General features: G+C 40.1%; 1 protein-coding gene across 5 annotated transcripts in view; it reads right to left on the bottom strand.

Annotated features, from left to right (window-relative positions):
* Positions 1 to 22334, bottom strand: part of RALGPS2 (Ral GEF with PH domain and SH3 binding motif 2) — a 233884-nt gene that overhangs the window by 111166 nt on the left and 100384 nt on the right. For all 5 annotated transcript variants that reach the window (XM_019530901.1, XM_019530905.1, XM_019530903.1 and 2 more), the window contains exons 6-8: positions 18944 to 19033; positions 8181 to 8273; positions 1912 to 2038 (exon numbers count right to left, since the gene is read on the bottom strand). In XM_019530901.1, coding sequence (XP_019386446.1) covers positions 1912 to 2038; positions 8181 to 8273; positions 18944 to 19033 — 310 coding nt within the window. The remainder of the gene's footprint in view (positions 1 to 1911; positions 2039 to 8180; positions 8274 to 18943; positions 19034 to 22334) is intronic.

Here is a 22334-nt window from a genome sequence, read left to right as displayed (position 1 = left end):
CACCCACACTCAGTGCCCAGCATTGAAGCTGCTCGCAGCCCGCATGGGGCTGCCTGTACCTGCTCCAGACAGCCCCATGTGGGCTGCAAGCACCTGCAGTGTGGGGTACCAGCTGTGGGGCAGGGGAGGGGCCGCTTCCCCCCACACACTCAGCTTTTCCCCAGGTTCCTTCCCTGTGCAGAGAAAAGCGGCCCCTCACCCACCACATAGCCGGCGCTCCACACTGCAGCCCCCACGAGGCTGCCTGTGCCTGCTCTACACAGCCCCGCGTGGGCTGCAAGCACCGGCCGTGAGATGGGCGAGGGGCCACTTTTCCCCACGCTCTGCACCAGCTTCTTCCCTGCTAACAAACAGGGGGTCAGGGCCAAGTGCTGCCCCACACCTGTACCACAGGGCTGGGGGGCACTGGGTGTGAGTGGGCAGGGAGCCAGTGGGAGCACGGGGCCCACACCAGTGTTCCGGGGCCAGTGCCAGCAGGGTCCAGAGCAGGGTGACAGGAGGGCAGGGTCCCAACCGGCAGGGGCTCTATGAAGCCGGGCCAGACCCCACCTCCCTGCTGGTGTAGCCCAGCCTGGCTCCACAGACCCTTGCCAGCCTGCACCCTGCTCTGGGTCCCACCAGTGCTGGCCCTGGGACATTGATCCCAAGACATTGGGACATTGGTCCCAAGATGGTGACCAGGGGGTGGGGCACAAAATATTTGCCTGCCCCTGCTCTAGATAAAATCACAGCTACGTCACTCTTACACTACCATAAATTATGGAAACAAACAGTCGTATTTCTCTTTAGAACGCCTGAAGATGTAGTTTAACCTGCCTGCTGCTGGTAAGACGAATAAAATAGTAGAAACTGAGTGGCCAGGCATTCCCTGCCACCTACTGTGACAGTTATGAAAACTTCAACACAACAAAGAGCCTCCAGAGTCTGGGGTTACGAAGAAGCTAAAATAACCCAGCAATGGTAAACATAAAAATTATTACATTCAGAGTGAAGTGAAATTAAAATCCAGTTAACTACAGTAGACCACCAAAGATTATTCCAACTACAGACATACAAACAGCTGAGATGTGTAACACAAATCATTAACTGAAACTCTGCTAACCTTGGACTAAGCTGCAAGAGGGAAGCAGTTGGACAAACACTTTTGTTAAACACTGATGTTTTTATATGATTAAGGAAACCAAAAATATGAGCAATATTACAAGTAAATTATAATAATCTTGCTCAATTCTCCTTGGTTCAGCAAGTAATTCCAAAATGCTGATGAAAATGCTATATTTTGTCAAGACATGAGAAACAATATGCAATGAAAATAAATGAACTGATCAAGTTCTCTTAAAACATAGGAAGGTAATTCAATTATTCAAGTTAACTCTGCACATCAGCTATTTCATTTCTTTATCTTTAATAGCAATGACCTAATTATCCTGGTCACTTCAATATAATTCAAGTGTCAATTCATACAGTATAAATCAGGTTTCACAGTAGTTAAAATAAATAGTCTATAATTAATACTTATCTGTCAAGCTAGTGATTTACTGCTTTTCATTATAGCTATGCGCAGTCAAATGTTTAGTTCTTCGAAAGCATTGCCAGGAATAACAATCTAACTACTCCACCATCAGTCAATCATTATATCTACACAACATAAGGAAAAACCATCTCCAGGAAAACTGATGCTCCATGTAAAATCTTAAAGCACTTGGAAGGTTGGTTGTTTTTTTTGTTTTGTTGGTTTTTTTAAATACACACGCACACACCCCAGAGAGAGAGATTTTTCTTGATGTATACAAAACATTTATAGCCAACCAGATTTATGTCTTCTCATATACTGCTTAAAATGGGTTTCTCTTTTTTTCTCGTTGCTTGTGTATATTCTTGTTAATACCACCCATAAATTGTTCAGCTTACCTAAATAAGGAATACAAGGAGTCATCTTCAAGCTGCTGATATAATCTCTAAGTCTCTTATAATTATCCTCTTTACTCATAACATACTCCAGCTTTTCAAAGGTAGCCTTGTCTTTTCGACTCAATAACTAAAAAAAGAGACACAAAATTAGAAGGATTGTAGTTAGAAATTTACATCTGAGATGACTATTGAAGTTAAAATATGGATTCAATGCTTTGTGGTAAGGAATATAACACTGCCTTCCCCTACAGAATAAATTTTGAGTGTTTACAAGAAAAAATGGCTAGGTCATGAATTAAAATTAGCACTTAAATGGGTCCCTTAAAAATGTAGAACTATTTTTAAAGATAAAGGACAAAAAAAATGAAGTAATACAAAATTCTTCAAATTTTCACAGTTAAAAAAAAAAAAATCACTGAACTCTAATGCACTGATTATGTTTGAATTTGATTTACCATTAGTAATTTTTTTCCCCGTTTTATAAATAAAATGTTACCATGCAGCAAGTTAATAGCCAAGGATACAAGTTCTCTGTTTCCCATAGGAAAACAGGGAAAATGTGGATTTGCCCTTTTAACCAAGAAACATGCAGAATTTTCATTTTAAATGGGGAAATACATGGACTTTCCACTTTTGCAAGAAGCTCTTTGCAGGCTGGCACAGTTCTAGCCTCCATGGGCTAGGAGGAGCACAAAGAAGGTGGTCAGGCAGGGGCCACCATGTGCATGGTTGTCAGGCAGCTTGGAGAGCAGCTCCCCACAGGTAAGGGGCCAGAACGCGTAGCTACAGGGCCCCAGCAGGGAGCAGGATGGGGACATGGGCAGTTCGCCCAGGGTGTGGGGGGCCTAACTCCGTCACTGTGCACATGCCCCCCAGATCTGTACACAGGACAGGGGTGGGCTGTTCACTGCAGGTTCAGTCTCCCTGCCCTGCTATCCTCCCCCCAGAGCCTCCTCAGCCCAACAGGCAGGACCCAGTGAAGCAAGGCAGAGCAGGGCTGGGCAAAGAGGCTCCTTGTGACTGTAAGCCCCATGCTACCCTGGCAAGGTTCCCTCTGCCTGCCTGGTGGCAGCGGAAGTAGTGGTGCAGAGATGTGCCCCTCATTGCTGCCAGGCAGCCTGGGGGCACCTCGCCATGGCGGCATGGGGCTTGCAGCAGCAGCAACAAGTCTCCCTGCCTGGCCCTACTCTGCTCTGTGCTGGGTCCCACCTGCTGGGCTGCAGAGGCCCTGGGGGGGAGGAGGGGGGCAGCACGGCAGGGAGTCCAAGCTCACAGCAGGCAGTCTGCACCCCCCACCGACAAGTTCCACTCTGGCTGCGCCACCCATAGGGGACTGGGAGCCAAGCTCCGCATTCTGCTCTGCTGCGGTGGCTACCTCCTGCAGGCAGCAGCCAGGGCTTGGGCACTGGTGCAAGGACCAGGGGACTGTGGACCTAGGTCCCTGGCCCCATAGCCCTGGCAGCTGGGGGCCCCCTTCAACAGGGCTGGGGGGAGGAAGGAGGCTGTGGCTTGGGAGTAAAGGGCCTAGACCTGCATCCTGGTAAGCAAAGGGGGCAGGACAAGTTCTGGTTTTCCATGATAAAAACACTCCAATCAAATACCAAAATTTGTAACTACTTAGAATTTATTTTATTGTAATGATGACCGAGGCACTGGTAAACTTCCAAATTGCTTTAAAATGGTAACTGTATCAATAAGACATTGTGTTTAATGGGCACTTATAAATAGTTGCATTTCATTTTAATCACAATTTTAAACTCAGAGAATTTGTGATTTTTAAACAGAGAAAACCTGGATCCCTGGTAATAACCAATTTTCTACTATAGACAATTTCCATAGAGAACCAGAATGGTTGCTAACTGCTATTCTTTTCAACAGAAGTGAAGCTAAAAGTGTTTAATAAAAAACAAAACAAATGCCTCCTTCAAAACCACCATCTCCTCCCATTGTTCCCAAAGCAAGCTGGGCTGCCTCCAGGGAAGATCAATGCCCTCTTGAAAGAAGTCTGTAATAAAATTGATATTTCATAATTATGCCTGTTTGGTTAACATAGATTCTTCTAAGATTTCCTTAATCTTAAAGATTATTTTCCAATGAAGAGAACAGGAGAGCTAAGACTGGTAAAAAACATTTAAAAAAATACCTATTTGCCTCATGCAAATACACTGATATTCAGATCCTTAACCAGAATTTCCCCCTGGAAAAGGAAGGTGTAATAGAGACTTGATCAGGCTTCTCCACAGAAAAGTATTTCTGTTTGAGCACTACTTGGTATATTATTCAGACAGCCAAAAAAGCAGTTTTACAGGCTCCATTCATATTAAAAGATCATTAGTTTTGAACACAAAACTTAAATCATTAATCTATCTTTTAGTGCAAGTCCATCCTCCCTGCTCCCTCCTGGGCTCTTAACTATAGCTGAGCTCTTTGTGTAGGGAATAAATTACAAAATTAGAAAATGCTGCACTTGAGGTAACTAACAGAACTGCCATTGAGAAGCCACATTAAAGTTTTTATTTCATTTTAGGCCCAAGATTTAAGGAAGCACAGAAAAATGTTTGGATTGTACATTTTGGCAGGAGACAAGGTGTTCTAGCAGCTCAACCACAGTTTCAGCTATATATAAGATGTACAGTAGCTAGTTATTAAAATAAGTGGAATTAAGGGAAACTCTAGTTGTGTAGGTACATATCCTCAAGATTTTACATGCAAATTCCCTCCTTTGCAAATCAAAATCTACTTGTGTGGTCATGACTGCAATGGACCTAATCTATGTATTTTGGCAAACATGTCATTTTTATTTGTTTTACTTCTTTTCACTCTTGTCTACCTTTCTACCCACTAACTGTCACAAAGATGACCAACACCCCAGCGCAATTCTACATCATCAGCTTTCTTTTTTAAAGAGAGGCCGGTCTTCCAAGAAACTGTCTCTCTGAAGTTCCAGGACAGAGCTTGAATTAACATTGGTGTTTTGCATCTCTCATGACACTGCCAGGTTAGAGCTCCTACAGATTTCCAGGGATAATAATATATGGAGCTGAGAACACATTCAAAATGCTGCTAGTTCTAGCTCCAACATATGAGCAAGGAAGTCTAGCTTTTTTTTTTCTAGTATTATATTACACCTGAAAGCTCAGGATATTAAATTTAGCTTTCCAGTTAATTAAGCAGTAGATACACTAATAAGACAATCTAGGTAAAATTTTTCATTCCATCATGCTTTGACATATGTTCTGTCTGTGTTTGGGAGGTATTTTATAACTCCATTGGAATGAAAGTAATAAAAACACAAATGCTTCCTTTTACAATACAAAAGAAATGCTGAAAGTTTTGACTGCAATGAAATAATCTGACCGTCAACTGTGTTTTCTTAAATACGGGTTAAGAAACAATACTGTTGAAATCTGATTGCTACATTCAAAGTCTTTGAGAGGTTCTCCAAAAGTGTTACCCTTTCAAGGGTTTCCTTATGCAGTTCCTTATGGAGGGGATGGTATGCATAGCAGGTTCCCTTTCTTTTCTTTAACATAGGAGCAATCTGGTAGAGAATGCGACCAGAGCGCAGGTAATGCTGAAGAAAAAGCACCCATTCAATGATCCTTAGATTTTCTTTCCTCCTCTCCTTTCCTTCCAAATTGTTTTGTCAAAATGCCCCCCCCCCCAAAGTATCCAGAGAACAAGCAATAGTAGTATCTGTGGGTATAGATGCATATATTTGGAGTAGTTTCAAAAGAGGAATGTTTCAAAAGGCCAGCAGCTGTTACATTTTAATTGTTTCATGAAGACAAACATGGGCATGTAGCAAACCTCAAATGCATAATTAGTGATTTTTGTATCTTAGCAGAGACAAGTAGGAGTGCTGTGTCAAGCATCTGAAGAGTGGAGGAGAATGGACACACCCCACACACAAGCATCTTACCTGATAGGAGCAGTTGCTGTTGGCTCCCTGTATGCTGCCTTGCTGGGGCAGGCTTCCCAGGTACTGGCACCCCTTCCAAATTGGTACCCCTGGCAATTACCCCCAACTCAATTTATGCTATTGGCAAAACTGCTCCAAGTTTAACTGAATAAAAGAGTGGTAAAGTGAGAGTGGTTTTGCTACATTTGTATCATTCCTGGCTTGTCTGCCCCTGACAATTAGAATGTTAACAGCTGCTGGCCTTTTGAAACTGCTCTAAATACTTATACTTTATGTGAGGGGCCAGCAACCTTTGCAACCCATAGGCCATGACAACCGTGTTGGTTGAAATGCCACCACCACTTTTCCAAGCCTCCCCCCCACAATTCCAGGCTGGGGCATAAACACAGCTTCCAGCCCAGGGGAAGCTGTGCCAGGTCTGGACAGCTTGGAATTGAGCCCAGGCTGCTGGTGCTGCCACCATTTCTCCCCGGGCCTCCACTCCCCAGCTGCACTTCAGGCACAACTTCCAGCTGGTAGGGAGCTGCTCCTGGGTTGGTGAACCAGAAGCTTCATCTGCACTGCTGACATTTCTCAGCAGCTGCCACTGCAGCACAGGCACAGCTGGAAGCTGCCCAGCACCAGGTTGGTTGTGGGCATGGGACCAGATCCAGTGACTCTGCAGGCCAGATCTGGCCCATCGACTATCTGTTGTTGACCCTTCTGAATGCAATGGGAGACAACAGTCAGAACTGCTTATAGGAGTAGGAGGGGATGATTCAGAGCTTCACTTGAAAGAACTCTCATTCTTGCAGCTCCCTAATTCTTTCAGCTCTTCTATTCATTTCACTTTAATTATGGTTTCCCTCTACCAAGAAGAGTTTTGTTAAGATGTTACAAGGAAGAGTTGATGTTTAGAAGCTGACAATAGTTTGGTGGCTTTACCTTAAATGAACCCAATATCTTTAAAACTGGTGGATGCATGACCTATTTTGTCATGAGTTTCTAGACTACCTATTTTTGCAAAAGCTCATGCAGATTGAGTGCAGGAAGTGGCTCCTTTATAAAGACCTGAAATCTTAAAAAACACTTGCCCAAAAATAAAAGACATGCAATTCATCAGATTTTTCCAGTGGATTATTTTATATTTTAGTAGTTTGAATAGGGAGGGCTGTCTAAATTTAGGATCTGGATTTCTCAGATAGAATCCAGAGATGCATGGCTTTATCCTGTATAAGCATGCTGATTGGTGAAACTGAAGAGAGCAATTAAAAATATAGACCAAGAGTGAAGATTTTCTCAAAGAACATTTCTGAATAGTAAGTACATTTTAAATTAAGACCTTTCAGAACAAGGTATGTCAATGCAAAAAATAAGGAACTGTATGGTGTTTGTTGAATTTGCCTAACCTGCCAATGGCAAAAATTATACCTGGTTGAATATTCATGGTTAGGCTGACAGAATATGTCAGCTAACAATGTTTACCTTTAATGTGTCTGTCTTGCTAGGATACAGTAGACTCTTGTAGCCACTAACATTCTGGTCCCTGAAAATTTTTACCTCTTTTTACAAGCTAATTAAAGTTTGTATTACATGCTGGAGTGTTTCATGTTCTGGGTGAACTCTGAAGTGATTAGGCTTGAAAATACTGGGTGTTTCATCTCTTATTATTTATATGGCTACGCAGATATAATATTTTTCTTAGTTCTGAACCTGCAACTAGGTCAGCATGTTGCCCAGAGTTGTGCCAATCACCGACACTAGTATGCAAACACCAGCTTACCATTTTAGTCAAAAGAGATGGTGGGCAGAGTGGGGAAAAATAATTTCTCTTTCAAAATTAGGTATTAGAAAAAGACAAACAAGCAAATGCACTGTTTAGAATAGTTAGCATATAAAATACAATGGACAAAACATTGGGGAAAAATTAAGCCCAGTTATCAGTGATAAAAATAAAAATATATACATCTTTATGGAATCTGACTCCAAAGTTTTTGGATATGTATTCTTTACAGATGAAAAATTCCAACAGTGTAAAACCCATAATGATTAAAATATGACTGCTTTGGCACTCATAATTTTCCAGTAACTAATACAAAATAGCATTTGGCCAAATTAGAACCTCTGAACTTAACTGAATCTTCAGGGAACCATTTTCAAAAGGAAAAAATGTCTATGCCAAAATGGAAAAAAGCTCAAGAGGAAAATGTAGACTTAGAGGCACTAGAAATAATGTACAGAGTAAAGTGAATTAAGTGCATCTGAAATAATCATTGGATCCTTGAAACAGACTACAGAAGGATATACTACAATCTTTATTTTTAAGAAGGAATTAAGAGTCACCCACTGTCCTACTGAGATTACTTACCGCCCACGTTTTAGTCAGTCTGAAGATGGGGGCACTTTGTAATCCAGACACCACTGCCATAAGTGCATGCAGGTTATTCAGCTCGTATAACTTCTGAGGATGAAAATAAGAATAACTTGAAAAATACTTCAACTGCAATGAAGCAACACACAAAAGTTAAAAATACCCCAAAATGATATATACAGTGATGTTGATTCAATCTAGTCATTTGTTCTAAAAGTTGTAATTTGACTGTAGCAAACCGAAGTGCATCCATACTACATTATGGAAATTTCCTACTTCATCATTACATTCACACACTTCTGTCTGCCCAAATTAACCACTCAGAAGCCTAAGGAGATGCAGCACTGGGCATTGTTCCACACTCTGATTTGTCATGTTAGCCATTCTGAGATGGATGTCAAACTACAGGAATTCTATGACTACCTAAATAATAAACTCCAATGATTCCTCTTATAGCATCTGTCAATTTTGTCTGCACTATTTTCTAAATGGTACAAGGCAGCATGAATGACAAAGTGCTGTGCCATAACCATGAAAGTAATATGAGAGGAAGATGCATATGCATTCCGAGTCATGCAAGCAGATGGATTTGGCTCTGTAAGATCAGAACCGTTAATGGTACCTCAATATAGCTAACAGAACTGCTAGATTTCATTTTCTGCTTTGTTCAGACAACTGTAACCAACTGATGGGAGAAGAGCCATCTTGGCCTTCACAGGCAATCATTAAACTAAGGAATCCCCCAAAGTGGTTGCTGTGGTGACAGAACCTCAGGACAAAAAAAGCAAATCGCCCTAGAAATCTGAACAGAAGTCATCCCAGAGTTGCAGCAATGGAACTAGAGTTTCTATCAGCATGGGAAAGCATTTTACCTTCACAACATGGATTTTCACTTCCTTCTCTTTCATTGCTGACAACCAGTAGCTAAACAGTTTAGTGTGAGAATATCAACTGCTGAGGCTATGGTCACAGATGCGCAATGCTATGAAGAGGGTTCTTCTATACAGTGTCAGCCTCCTAGGCTTTTTGATGGCTTTAAAAGATGGTTTCCAAGTTTCAAGGCCATTGATAAGACACAGAATTATTTTTGGCCCCTTTAGAAGTAGATTCCTCCTCTAATTTTGGCAACCCAGATTACTTCATCTATGAAGCTTTTTTACTGGAAGTGGGGACAAGAGTACTTTAAACTTTACTCCTAGGTACTAAAAAAATTCAGCAGAGTACATTGTTTAGAGGCTGAAAGGGAGTTGGATGTTTCTAATCATGACATGCCTGATGTGATAAGTGTCTGATGGAGAATCAGAGAAAGCAGAAAGTGAAGAGATTTTCTATATAATGGAGAAGGTGCCCCTATCATATACCCCAAGTAAAGGAAACAAGGAAGTGATGTACTAGGTTCCTACTTTATACACCAGGGGCAATTGTGCCTAATAATTGTGTTGTAATTAAGAAAATGCTTTTTGGTTTCTTCAAGAACAAACAGCATACAGTAGCAAATACCAAGTCATCTATGGATTGAACTATATCTGAATTAAGGTTTTTCAAACAAGTTGTTAAAAGATATACTTTGGAAAGTGCATTTCATACAGGTAACATGCTTGAATAAAAGTAAAAAAATTAAAACATAGTTTGAACTTAAAAAACAGCAGAAGTGGGACACAGCTATACCATGGAGTGCTCACAAGCTCTGGTGGGTAATTCACTCAAGGATTTCTCTTTCTCCAACTTCTGTGGAGTTGAATATGATAGAAAGAACCCAAAATTAAGTTCAAAGAAATGGCAGTCCCAGCATACCTCTACATTTAACAGAACATTAGAATGCCAAGGTGTAGTATTTGTCTCTTGAAATAAGAGATACTGTCATAGCTGTTTTGTTCTCTGCAGGGATTACATTTTGTTCCTTTCCAAGGTTATGCACACTTCTCTCAAGAATCTAGCCTACATTTTTGATATTTTGAAAACGTTCCATGAAACCTTCTCTGCACAAATCTGTCTTTATGATCCTCCATCATAACAAACTGAACAGTAATGAACAACATCATCTTTAGTCCATCTCCACCTTCCCCATTCCCAAGATCTGACAGACACTCTGAAGATAACTGCTTTCTTTGCAGTTAACAGATATTATGGGGGGGGGGGGGGACACAGGAAAAGCATAATTACTTATTGTTCTATCCCTTACAGTCTGTATTCCCACAATAATAAAATACTTAATTTTCCTACAATTTGGAATATCGTTTCTACCATCTCTGCCCAGTCTGTACTGTCCTAGAAAGATGGCAAGGCTTTTTCCAAACAACTCATACTATATCCATCTTGTATTTCTTCTGGGAAGTACGTGAGAGTTGGGACTGTATGCATGACTCATTACTTTAACATTCATATGAATTAGTGCCAGCACAGTGGATCTCTGGATACTTCCCTCTCTCTCTTTTTAAAGAAGCATGGAAGGAGACAGGGTATTGTTTAGTAATTACATGCATTCTTCTCATCTTAGAAAATATTACCTTGAGACAAACTCTCAGAAGACAAAATGGAGCCCTGTTCAAAAAGGCAATGTATAAATCAACAATACAGGAATTCTGCTCTTTATCAAGATAACTTGTTCCAGCTAGACAGTAGCACAAGGGTTACGCTAGATGCATAAATAATCCTAAGAGAGCTGCTTTAACTTTTAATGCTCATGCCAAAACAGAGCACTACCTCTGCCTTAAGTAGCATTTTTGTTTCCCACAGATCAGTCTAAAGAACACTGCAAAATTAATAGAATTTTGGAGTTAATTTATAAAATCCGTATATTACAACATCTTAAAATATTTATGCATTCTAAAAGGTATCCAATGCCTAATCTGAGGCATTTACTTCAAATTTTAAAGATCTATGAAAAGCTGAGTGCACTACAAAGCTGGTGAATCAATGCAACTTCTCTAATGAGCTTTAAAAATCCCCAAACTTTCCATATCTATGATTAAAACAATAATTGGTTTTAAACTTTAAAGTTTAAAAAACTGAAAGTTTTAAAAAAGTGCTCACAGCAGAGCAAAATGGGAGCGAGAGAACTCTACAGCTAGTGGAGGGAGGTGGACAGAGATACACTTACTGCCTTTTTCCCAAGCTTTTCCTGTAACTCATAACTGTGATGTTTCTCATAGCAGAGAAGGAAATCTTTACACCTTTAGCAGAGATGCCATTTTGAAAGCAAAAGGGTATGAAACAGGGTAATGGGAGCATGATTAGAAATCAACTCTGCAAGTGAGTTGGCACAGATGTAGGGTATGACCAATGGCAATGAGATTCAATCTCACGGAGGGAAAAAGACTAGAAAAGTTTTAAGTCTCCACCACAGATGCCATGGAGAACATGCTGGGCAGAAGGGGTTCCCAGCTGCCCCAATAATTCTTTGTATGATGCCCAAATCAAAAAGTTCTACCGGGTGCTTGCTAGGACTGTGCGAATAGGGAAGTATTTGATTTGGATGCGGCCAATTCGGAGGACAGTGATTTGATTTGGAGATTCCCAACTGTCTGGAATCAATTCGACTGAATCTGCTTTGGAAGATTTGGCACTGATTCTGAGTGATTCAGTCATAGACTATAATGGAGAATCACTGAAATACCTATAACTTTTGTCATTTTTTGGCAGATTTGGATGAAAACAACAGGGATGGAAGCCCCTTCTCAGGGCATGAGGCCCGCCAAGTTTCATGGAGATAGGCACAGGGGGTTCTGAGAAGCTGCACTTCAAGCTTCTGAAAGCAAAACTCATGACATGTGGGACTGTGTGCATCTTAAGGCCCAGTGGGATGAAAACAGCAGGGATGGCAGCCTGTAACAGGGAGCCTTCCCGGTGCCGGTTAGATCTCTGCCTGCTCACCTGTTTCTGGGCCAGCCACCTGGCCCTCTTTTGCTCAGGCAGGAACAGCTCACAAGAGGGACAAAAAGGCTGCAGACAAAGGCTTATATACTGTTTCTATGTCCCACCCCCAGAGCACTGTGATTAGAAGGGGACTCGGGAAAGATCAGCCACTGGCCAACTACAAATGTCAGTCTCTGCCCCCCCCCCCCACCAGCTCCCTCTCCTCCTCACTTTTTGTTCACCTGCACGACTGCCTTCTGAATCACCAAACCTCTGAATCTTTTTCCAGATTGATTCGGAGGCTTCAAATCAATTCAGAGCAGGGGGGGTTTGTCTCCCTATTTGACTCCGATTCGGTGACTCTGCCTCCAAATCAAGCCAAATCGAATCGGTGACCAAAGCTTTGCACACCCCGAGTGCTTGCCATGCAGTCTTGGGTGTTTTTCCATGTTCTCTGCAGCTGTAATCGACCATTGCATTCTTGGCTTTGATGGTGGCATCACATGCAAAAATGCAAATCAGTTCTTCATAATATTGGCAGGTAAAGGGTGTATTACCAGAGACCCCATTTTGGCACTTTGCTTTCAGCTATCTCCACTGGACCTCCTTTGTTTTGACTTGGCACTGAGTATTGAAAAGGAGTACTCCTGGCTGCTTGCTAGTGTTTGAACAGAGAAAATCGCATCTGGCCACAATGTACTTGGGTGGGAGTGGCAGACACACTGAGCTATCTAAACCAAGACTTAGGCATAAAGTAATGTCTATAATACTATCATATTTTCTTGCATATCACAGGCCCCTAAATAAGACAGTCACTTTGTTTATTCTCCAGAGCATATCTAGTAAATACCTGGATGAGATATAGCTAAGTTAAACTACTTGAACAATTATCTCCAGGACTGCGTTTCATGAGAACTTTGATACTTCTGATTCCTCAAAGTTGATTACCATATGCAAACTCCTCTGCCTATAAAACACACTTGAGTAGATTCGTTACAACTAATCCAATTCTTTTTTTTGTAATCTCCTTTATTACATTTTAAAGCCACAAAAGTAAAGCCACAACTTTATTAAAATATTTAGTATGAATATACAGTAAATCTTGCTGTGCATTACAAAATACTTCTTTGAGCTCCACAGGCCTTTTTAGATTTTACATTCTCAATTTTTATCATGAGACACTGATGTTCTATACCACAAATAGTTTTCAAAGTTTGCATATCCACCCAAATTTACTAGTCTCCCTTACATTGCAAAACCAGTTCATTCAGATCCTGTATAGTGGGGATGTTATTACAGATAATTCACATTTCTTTTTCTTAATGTCAAAAGCAACACTTAATTTTCAACCCTTAATTTTTATCATCCCACAAGATTTGCATTTAAAAACTTAGGGCAAAGCTCAGAATGGGGGAAAATTATATTGTGTCCTCAAAGACCTATCAAGGCAGAGTGGCAGACCCATACCTTACAATGTTTCCGAGGGGCAACTAATTATATATCAATACTTAATTTTCTCCTTAGAGTAGTCTGAGTTTTGTCTAAATTAACAGGACAGCATTTCCCTCTAAATTGCATACCCTAATAGGGAAGGACTAGGCTGCATGGCGTAGATCAGTGGTTCTCAAGTTTTTTAAACTTGAGGAACCCCTTGATAGACCCAAAACACTCCTTAGAAAAATGCAAGCTTTTAGTTTTCACTCTGTTTTGAGTAAAGAAAAATAATAGAGCAATTCTTCTGTTGCAGAGAACTCAAACCCCAACAGATAATTTTTGCACATCAAAACAGTGCTAGCACTGTGTGGCACGCCACAGCACCAAGAAACTGCAAGGTGCCATGGCCTTTGAGTCACTGGTTTAAGATTATAAAAAGCAGTGTGGTAGAACTTTCAAATGTGGGTGGTCATGCCTAAACAGCTAAACAAGACCTACATATTGATTTTCCAGGAAACCAGCTGAAGCTTAAGGTGAGTGCAAAAAAAAGTCCATCTCCAATTTAGTGTCCAACACTGCTCAAAGCTCTACCACTGTTATATGGGTCTCTCACCTAATGGCATCAGTGCAACAGTTTAGATTTAAAAGCAGTGTCAGTAAAAGAAAAAAAAACTGCCACTGTGGAATCAAGTCCGGTCCCACTTCACCCAGATTATCTAGATTAGCTGTTAAATCACATGTCTCTAACCAAATGCTTGTCCTCAAAATGGAGGGTACCAGGAATTTAACATGTGTATGATAATGTTTTTGCTGAAGGTTGTAAATGAAGGATCAGAGAACAGAATTAAACCCATGCGTTTATCACTAGTAGGGCAACAAACTTCTATTAGGGTCCACTTCACTGTAGAAGATCACTAACAAAAGTAGAGAAGCTTGGGTGGTCCTCTTCTCCAGACTTCTCTCCTTCTGTCCAAATTAAAATCTCAAACCTTTCTACAAATCTTTTTGTGGATTATCAGCCTCCACCTCAAATTCAACATAGCTGAAACAGGATTACTCACATATCTGAAATTGTTAACAAGTACCTTTGTGCTTTTTCCCCCCATGCAGGCCTCTGCTGTTAGGTGGAGTATCCAAAACATAGGCAAGCTATTTTGTTATCTTCCAAGTCCCTCCTTTAACTTTTCCTGTGATGCTAACAAAAACCTTACTAGCTAGGTCACTTGTGTGCTGCTGTCACACCCTATCATGCTGACTGAATCTTGTCTCATTGTTTACTTGTACCCCCACGCATCTGTTACCATTTCCTTTAAAATTAACTTATGCCCTGCTTGGAGACATACTAATCCTTCTTATTCTATGTCAATAGAAAATCTAGCACAATGGGGTCCAGGTCTATAATTAGGACTACAGTAATAAATTGAAAATAATCTGGAAAGGATATTTTATCAGTACCTATTGGTATATTTGTCATTCTAAATCACAAAACAAAAGAAAATACAAAGTCTCCATATAGTAACCAGAAGGAGGAATTAAACTCCTAAGCATCTTGTTAAAATAGCTAATTTGATGCCAACAGGGCTATAGGATCAGCAGCTACAGATGGCATTAATTTCTTTTCCTTACATTTTTTTTCCTAACATGTCTGCATAAGGAAAAAAACTGTCACAGTCCCTTTTTTTAAACTGATCAGGCCCCCCAAACCCTTGAAAGTACAGTTCCTTTATAATAAATGCAGTGGATCTCTTTAAAATATTTGGGAAGACAAGGACCTCAGAGTTGTCTCAAGTTCTTTGAAACTCCTATATCTACAACTAAATCTGGGATGCACAGCCATACGCGCATCCAAATGACAACAGTGCAAGACAGACATCTTTGCAGTACCTTTACTAAATCTCTTAACACCAGTGTTTTAGCTTTTTTTCAGCAGTGCTTCCGTTTAGGAGAAGAACCAGTTTAGCCACACAGCAGAATCCATGTTTTGTCAAAAAAACTCAATAATTGGCTTGTTTTGATTATGAATGCAAAAAAACAGTGCAATATTACACAAATTAACCTAACTAATTATTCACGGTAGTTCTGGAGCCCATTATGAGCTAGCTATATAGAAGCTCTGCAAAGACACAGCATCTCTCTGAACTATACCTCATTTTATCTGTTATATGAGGTCACATGTCTTGATTACTTGATTAAGCTCTTGTCCTGTACAGAAGAAACAAAACCTACTTGTAGCACACAACACTCCTCATTCATTCCTACCTATAGGAGTTGAAAGTGCCAATGTATTCACAGCTAACACTCAAACAAAGCCCAGATACATGTCTCACCACCTCAACTATGGTCAGATCAAGGTCCTAATGTCCCTTTACTAGATACATTTGATAGCAATAAAAGTGTTTTCCTGAACAAATGCTGTTTACTTGTCCTGAACTAGTCACAAATGTGCCCAACCAGCCAAGCCACAGTAAGGTTTGTAATTACCCTACTTAAATTTGGCATCATTGCTGTTACAGAGTAACCCAATCCCATTTTGAACTGCAAATTTTGCTGAATACCTTGAAGAAAGATCCGGTCTCAAGAATGTCTCTCAGACTTCACAATTTTGTCTTCAGTATGCTGAACATGTACCTACGATCCAACAAGACATTTGCAGCAAAATTTGTCAAGCCATATTCCTATCAGTGACCAGCACCCCAATAAAGAGTGGAATTCTCCACTTCAACAACCCTATCTAATTTTCCAGATGGTCAACCCAAAAACATTCAAACTGTTAACTTAAGCTTTGGCAGTCATTTTAAGACATGCAAGTAGGTTTCCTTAAATTTCTAGTGACCAAGGATGCAGTCCTTTACTAACCTGTATGCTAAATCCTGCAATACATATGCTCTTGAATGAAGACTCACACCATGAGAGACCCTACACTTCCTTTGTGCTGTTATCCACCACATTTAACTCCTGATAATCAATTTCTACCTTTATTCATTTCACTGTCAATCTATCCAGCTAGAATACAGCCATCCTCATCATTGTTGATAAACTCATTTCAAATATTAGAGACCCTACTGAGGAAAGGGACCATCATATTTTGATTCACATCTTCAGACTTCTTGCTCTAACATCCATAAATCACCATCAATTGAAGTCCACAATTAGTTCACAAATCAGTTTTAAAATGTAATGACAAATTAAATATACCACCTCTGCCTACTATTCCAAGAAGAAACTGACCGCATTTCATTTTTTTGCCAATTACAAGACAAGTCTCATATCTCCTACAATTCAGACGCCCAAAAATCAACTCACCATAGTTCTTACTCTGCTGAATTATGGATTGATCCAGTTTCCCACACCTTAATTCAAAACCTCTCATGTTCCTAAAGATAGCTTCAGCAAGCATTAATATCCCAACTGTCAAGTGTACGCCTTAAGTGTTAAGCAGAAAAAACACCATTAGGAAACACTCGCATACATTTCCCTGGCTGGCAACAGGATATGCATGTCAACAAAAAAATCCTGACTCCTTTGTCTTCAAGCAAATAGTAAATCAATCTTCTCAACTTTAAACTGAAGCAACTTCAAGATATGGTCACTCATCTCACTGTCACTCGCACACTAAAAATCTATTGCCAGGACTACTTAAATATCTATCCTTGCCAATTACCATTCAAGGCTCAAAGGGAGCTTTTGACTCCATAGTCAGATTCAAGCTCTGGAAGAAGCTTTCAGTAGTATCAGTGGACAAAGCGCTTTTACAATTATTGCCACTTACTATTCAAAAACAGCATCTAGGGTATGTTACAAGATTTGTGGTGCCCTGTCCAAGAGTTTCTCAGCTAAGATGAGTACGACAAGGATGTCCACTTGCTTCACTACTTTTTAACTTATTCTTGAATGATATAAAGCAGGTGCTGACAGGGAATCAATTTCATACATTCATGATTTTTAAAGATCCTCTCCCTCTCCTGCTTTATAAAGACGACACAGTGATACTGTCAATCTCAAATAGGTCTCCAAAGGTTATTAGGTGCCTTTCAACAGTATTGCACCCCAAACAGCTTAGAAAGTATTGGTCTGTGAAGATGAAAGGGGGAAACAATTTTTTTTTGGGGGGGGGGGGAACAAACGATGAGGCACTAAACACCTTGGAATCTACTTTAGCAAAAGTTTGAGCTGGAAGAAGCATAGTGAAAATATAATTACTAGATCCAAAAAAAACTTTGGTGGAGTTTTATGTTTTTACAGTAAGATAAGCAGAAGAGCAGTTCTGGAAGCTCTAAGGGGGTCTATACACATGCTCCAGGGTGGAGGGGAGAGAGCCAGCATTTTATCTGTAGTAAGTTCCCCCCCCACCCCACCCCAACAATTCCTTGCCAAAAATTGCAGGTAAATCTCCATTTTGTGGGGTTCACAGAAACAACTTTTTCGCAGTTGCTGTGTAAAACATGAAATCATGAATACACATTACACATAATGCCCTAGTAAGTTACTTAGATTTATTTATTCATCCATAACTCCTGAATAGGTTGGAAAGTGGCTTTAGGGCCAAATTCTATACCTTGCACAGAAAGCTGTCTCAGGCCAAAGCCAGCTAGAGGTCCTATGGATCGTGAAATGGATGCTGACCTCTATGTCCTCAGTGCATGGCACAAGGAACAGGGTATGTATGTGCTCTACAGGTAATGCTTACTGAGCTCAAGTGTATAGAATGTACACACCCCACCAGTGGAATGTGCCCATGGACAAACATTTCAAAGGAGAATTGAACTCTGCCTCATGTACAGGGACATATGTGAGGCACATACATGGAAGCTCCACATTTCTTTGTGACATGAAAGAGTACCAATAGGAGGTGACAACAACTGGGTATTTCCATGGATGTTTAACTCTTACACTATTAATGTTACTTTCAGTAGAAGTGAAATGTGGCTGTAAGCTGCCTGATTTGCATCTTGAATGAAGAAATATTTTTGAAGTTGTATTACCCCCAAACGTGACTTCCATCTTAAATTGATACTAATTGATAATAGTCATAAGACTACTGCTATCAAAGATCTAAAAGACCTTTCTTTTTAGCAGCAAAAAAGCCATAAAAATATTTTAAATAGCAGCCACCAGAATAAATCTAAACATAAAACCTGCAAGCAGTGAAAAATTTTAACCCAGGTTGCATTACATATGGAGTAATAAATTATATTTAAAGAAAAAAAATGAGGAAACACTATGAGAAATGTTATTTTCAAAGTTAAGAGAACATTTTTAAAGGCATGTGAATCTAATTCTGGAGCTCTGGACTGCCACCCTTTCTGTTGATGTCACACTGATGAAGCCAAACACCAATTCATGTCAACAGATACAACTGCAGCCAAATGAAGTGTCAGACAAATATTTATACACATGCATTTTGAATGGGCAAACTCAGGTATAAGAAGTTTCATCTTGGTAAGACCCAAAACAAACAAAATCTTTCTTACCTTAGCAGTTTTAATATAGTGGCTCAAAACCTCAGCTCTTATTTTTAAAGTTTGTGCATGAAGAATCTCTCTAACAACCCAGAAGCTTACCTAAAAAGCAAGAAAGTAAGCTTATTAAAAAGGACAACTGTTAGTTATGCCATCAAATGAAATGTAAATGAAACAATTACATTTATTAAAAGTAACAATATGCTATATCCATCTTGCAACTTTAAATTATAACTAAGTCAGGAAAAGGAGAAGTTATTGTAATAAAAACCTTAATTCAGGGGTTCTCAAACTTTGTGACACCATGACCCCAAGTGCTGGATGGTGGCAGCAGGGAACAGGGAGCTCCCACGCGGCAGCCACTGCTACCATCCATCACTCTGCACTGCCGTTGCGTGCCACTTCCTTGCACCACCGCGCATACCCCCCTGGGAAGTTTGCGGCCCCCTTTTCATAGATTTCATAGACATTTGGGTTGGAAGGGATCCCGGAGGATCATAGAAACCAGCCGCCTGCCCCAGGGGCAGGAAGTCAGTAGGGATCATAGGATCCCAGCAAGATAAGCATCCAAATGCGCCCTGAAGGCATCCAAAGTGGGTGCTTGAATCACCTCTGGCAGCAGCTTATTCCAAACCTTGGGGGCTTGAACAGTAGAGAAGTTCTTCCTTATGTCCATCCTTTTAAAGTTGCTTGCAACCCCCCTGGAGGGTCACGGCTCACATTTTGAGAACTCCTGCCTTAATAGGTAAAAGCTGCACATACCATTTATTCAATTACTTTACTTGCTTAATAATAATTACACCCTTGCTGTGTGCAAAAATAACATTAATTTTACCAAGAGAGCTTTTTTTTTTTCTTTTCTTTTTTTTAATTTCACAGTACTGCATCACTTGTATTGTCCCTCACTGGTTCCCCCTCAGCTACAAATTGATCTCATGGCTACCCATTTTTAGCCAAATATAAATAAGCATTACAGTTTTACCATTGAAATAACAGTGTACAAAAAAAAAAAAAAAAAAGAGAGGCTCTTAACACCTTGTATTTTTAAAAGAGGAAAGCATTTATTATTTTGCATTGTGCAACTCAGATACAATTGAATGTACTTTGTGCAAACTTTCTAAACCCGGTTACTTTGATCTAAGACCTTGGATAAAGTCTCAGATTCACAGAAAATCAGTGGCAAAACTCCCACTGACTTTGAGAGCCAGTATTTCACTCTTACAGTGGCAAGTTCCAAGTCCGTGATAAAAGGAAGATCTTGGCAAAAAAACTTTTCTGCGATGAAACAAAATAAGACAATTAAAATTAAGCTGCAATCTTAACTTTGCATTCTCATTGCTAGAAAGATACATTTTTTCAAAGGCACTGAGACCCTTAAATTAACTCAGTGGGATCTCCACGTGAAACCAGATAAATGACTACAGCCCTTACAGTAGCAAAGACCACTCCTCCCCCCACCACCACACCTGCATTTACTACTCTGCCAGCAACAGGAATTTTTTTTACTACTAAAACTGTATCATCTTCCCTGAACAGCAGCAGCACTGCTGGCAGAAACCACTTTCTCCTACCAGTCTGTATGGGGAGGTTTGCTAGCAGTTATGTCAGTTATAAGATGTGATCTTCTTGCACCTATAGCCAACCTGCCTACACATTTAAGGCCAGTCTTTTTTACCAGGTAGGAAACGGCAGTAACTTTAACAAAATCAGGGCCCAGTGAAGGAAAGCCCTGCTCTAACCTAAAAAACTTCAATGGGATTTCTTACTATTGTCGTCTAAGCTGACATTTACAAGCAACGTATGCTATATACATTTCCTTGTTAAAAAGTTTTACAGAATTCACAGATATGATTATACCCTAGTATGGCTATATAAAGTATGGTATGAGATCTATAGTAAATGTGTTATTGAAGTGTTTTTCCCCAAAAGTTGTAGCTTCTAACAAAATAAAGCAGTTGAAATTGCATTAAATGTCCAGCTCTTAATATATTTAAAACTTACTACTCAAAAAACCTACAAAATAACAGTATCACAACTTAATATTTTTCTAGTATAAAAAATTCTCAATAGTGAGCTTGCAAAGAGCAGCTTTTTTAGCAACTGTTGTAAAATGCTGAAGAAATATCAAGATTCAGCAGGATACATGTTGCTTTCACAGCTATGCAAAACACTGTATGACTACAAATGTTCTGTGACAAAACCCATCACTCCAATTTGTAATGCTGCTTTGATTTTTGAAAAAAATACTAAAAACTTTTTCTTCCAGACTATGGCTGAATATATAACCAGACACTGTCCCTGTGCCTACTCCCAACAAAAAAAGCCTTGTTTATGCTGTCTACCTCACACTGTGCAGTCCTACAGCTCCACATGTGGTTATACAGAATGATGCCAGGAGATTCAAGCCTCTTATGTACTTTATGTAGTCTTAGTGAAGTCTCAGTGATTGGGCTGGAACTAAACGCAGTCCCATAAGGAAAGAACAGTTCTTTGATATCTTCTGATATTAAAAAAAGATTAAGAGCCAGGCATTTATATTCCAGAAAAACTTGCTGTATTATCCTGAATATCTTGGGATAAAATCCTGAACTTCATTGTCTGTTTCTATTTAGTCCTTACTAAAGTTAATGGGAAATTGTTCATTCTGAATGCAGATATTAGGATTTAGGCAGACAAGGTTCTTTGGGTAGATGTGATATCTTTTACTAGACCAACTAAATAGTTGCAAAAACTGTTCTTTGCAAGCTTTCAGGCACAAACACCTTCTTCAGGCATTGGAATTTTACATTTAGTTCATTCTGCTTTGTTTAAGGTTGTGCCAGCCTGCTCAGCATAACTATAGAGCTCAATCTTTCTATGCTTTTAAGGAAACTGACCACAGAAAACTGTGTTAATCTGACACATGTAAAAAAAACCATTTGGCAAAGAACATGAAATATTTTGTCTATTGCCAAAAAATTAAAGAATTCAATTTTCAGCTGTGCTGTCAAGTCACAGAACTTTGAAAGATGGTGGATGCACTTGGTTATCACAGGCTGACAACAGAGCTTCTGAAGAGCTACATACACCTTTACAGAACTTTACAAGTTTCAGTTTTTAAGCAAATTATAAATTTTGAAAGGTCAAACAGCAACACCTGACTTGCACTTTGTTGTGCCTTACAGCATGAGTACTTCCACTGAAATCAGTAAAATTACTTGTTACTGTAAAAAACGTTATTCACTGTGAACATAAAAGGTATCCCTCTCCTCTGCCCCTCCCCTTCCACAGACTTACCTGCTGGGTGCTCTGTGTCTGCCCCTCAATCCCAAGCAACAGCCCTTCCCCCAGCCCTGCTGTTGCCCTCACTCCTGACCCACAGTACCCTACATCCTGCCAGGGCATGCAGGGACCCCACCCCCCA

Source organism: Crocodylus porosus, unplaced genomic scaffold, assembly GCF_001723895.1.
Source record: "Crocodylus porosus isolate Cpor-Errol unplaced genomic scaffold, CroPor_comp1, whole genome shotgun sequence".
NCBI lineage: Eukaryota > Metazoa > Chordata > Crocodylia > Crocodylidae > Crocodylus > Crocodylus porosus.
This window is presented reverse-complemented; position numbering and strand designations above follow the sequence as displayed.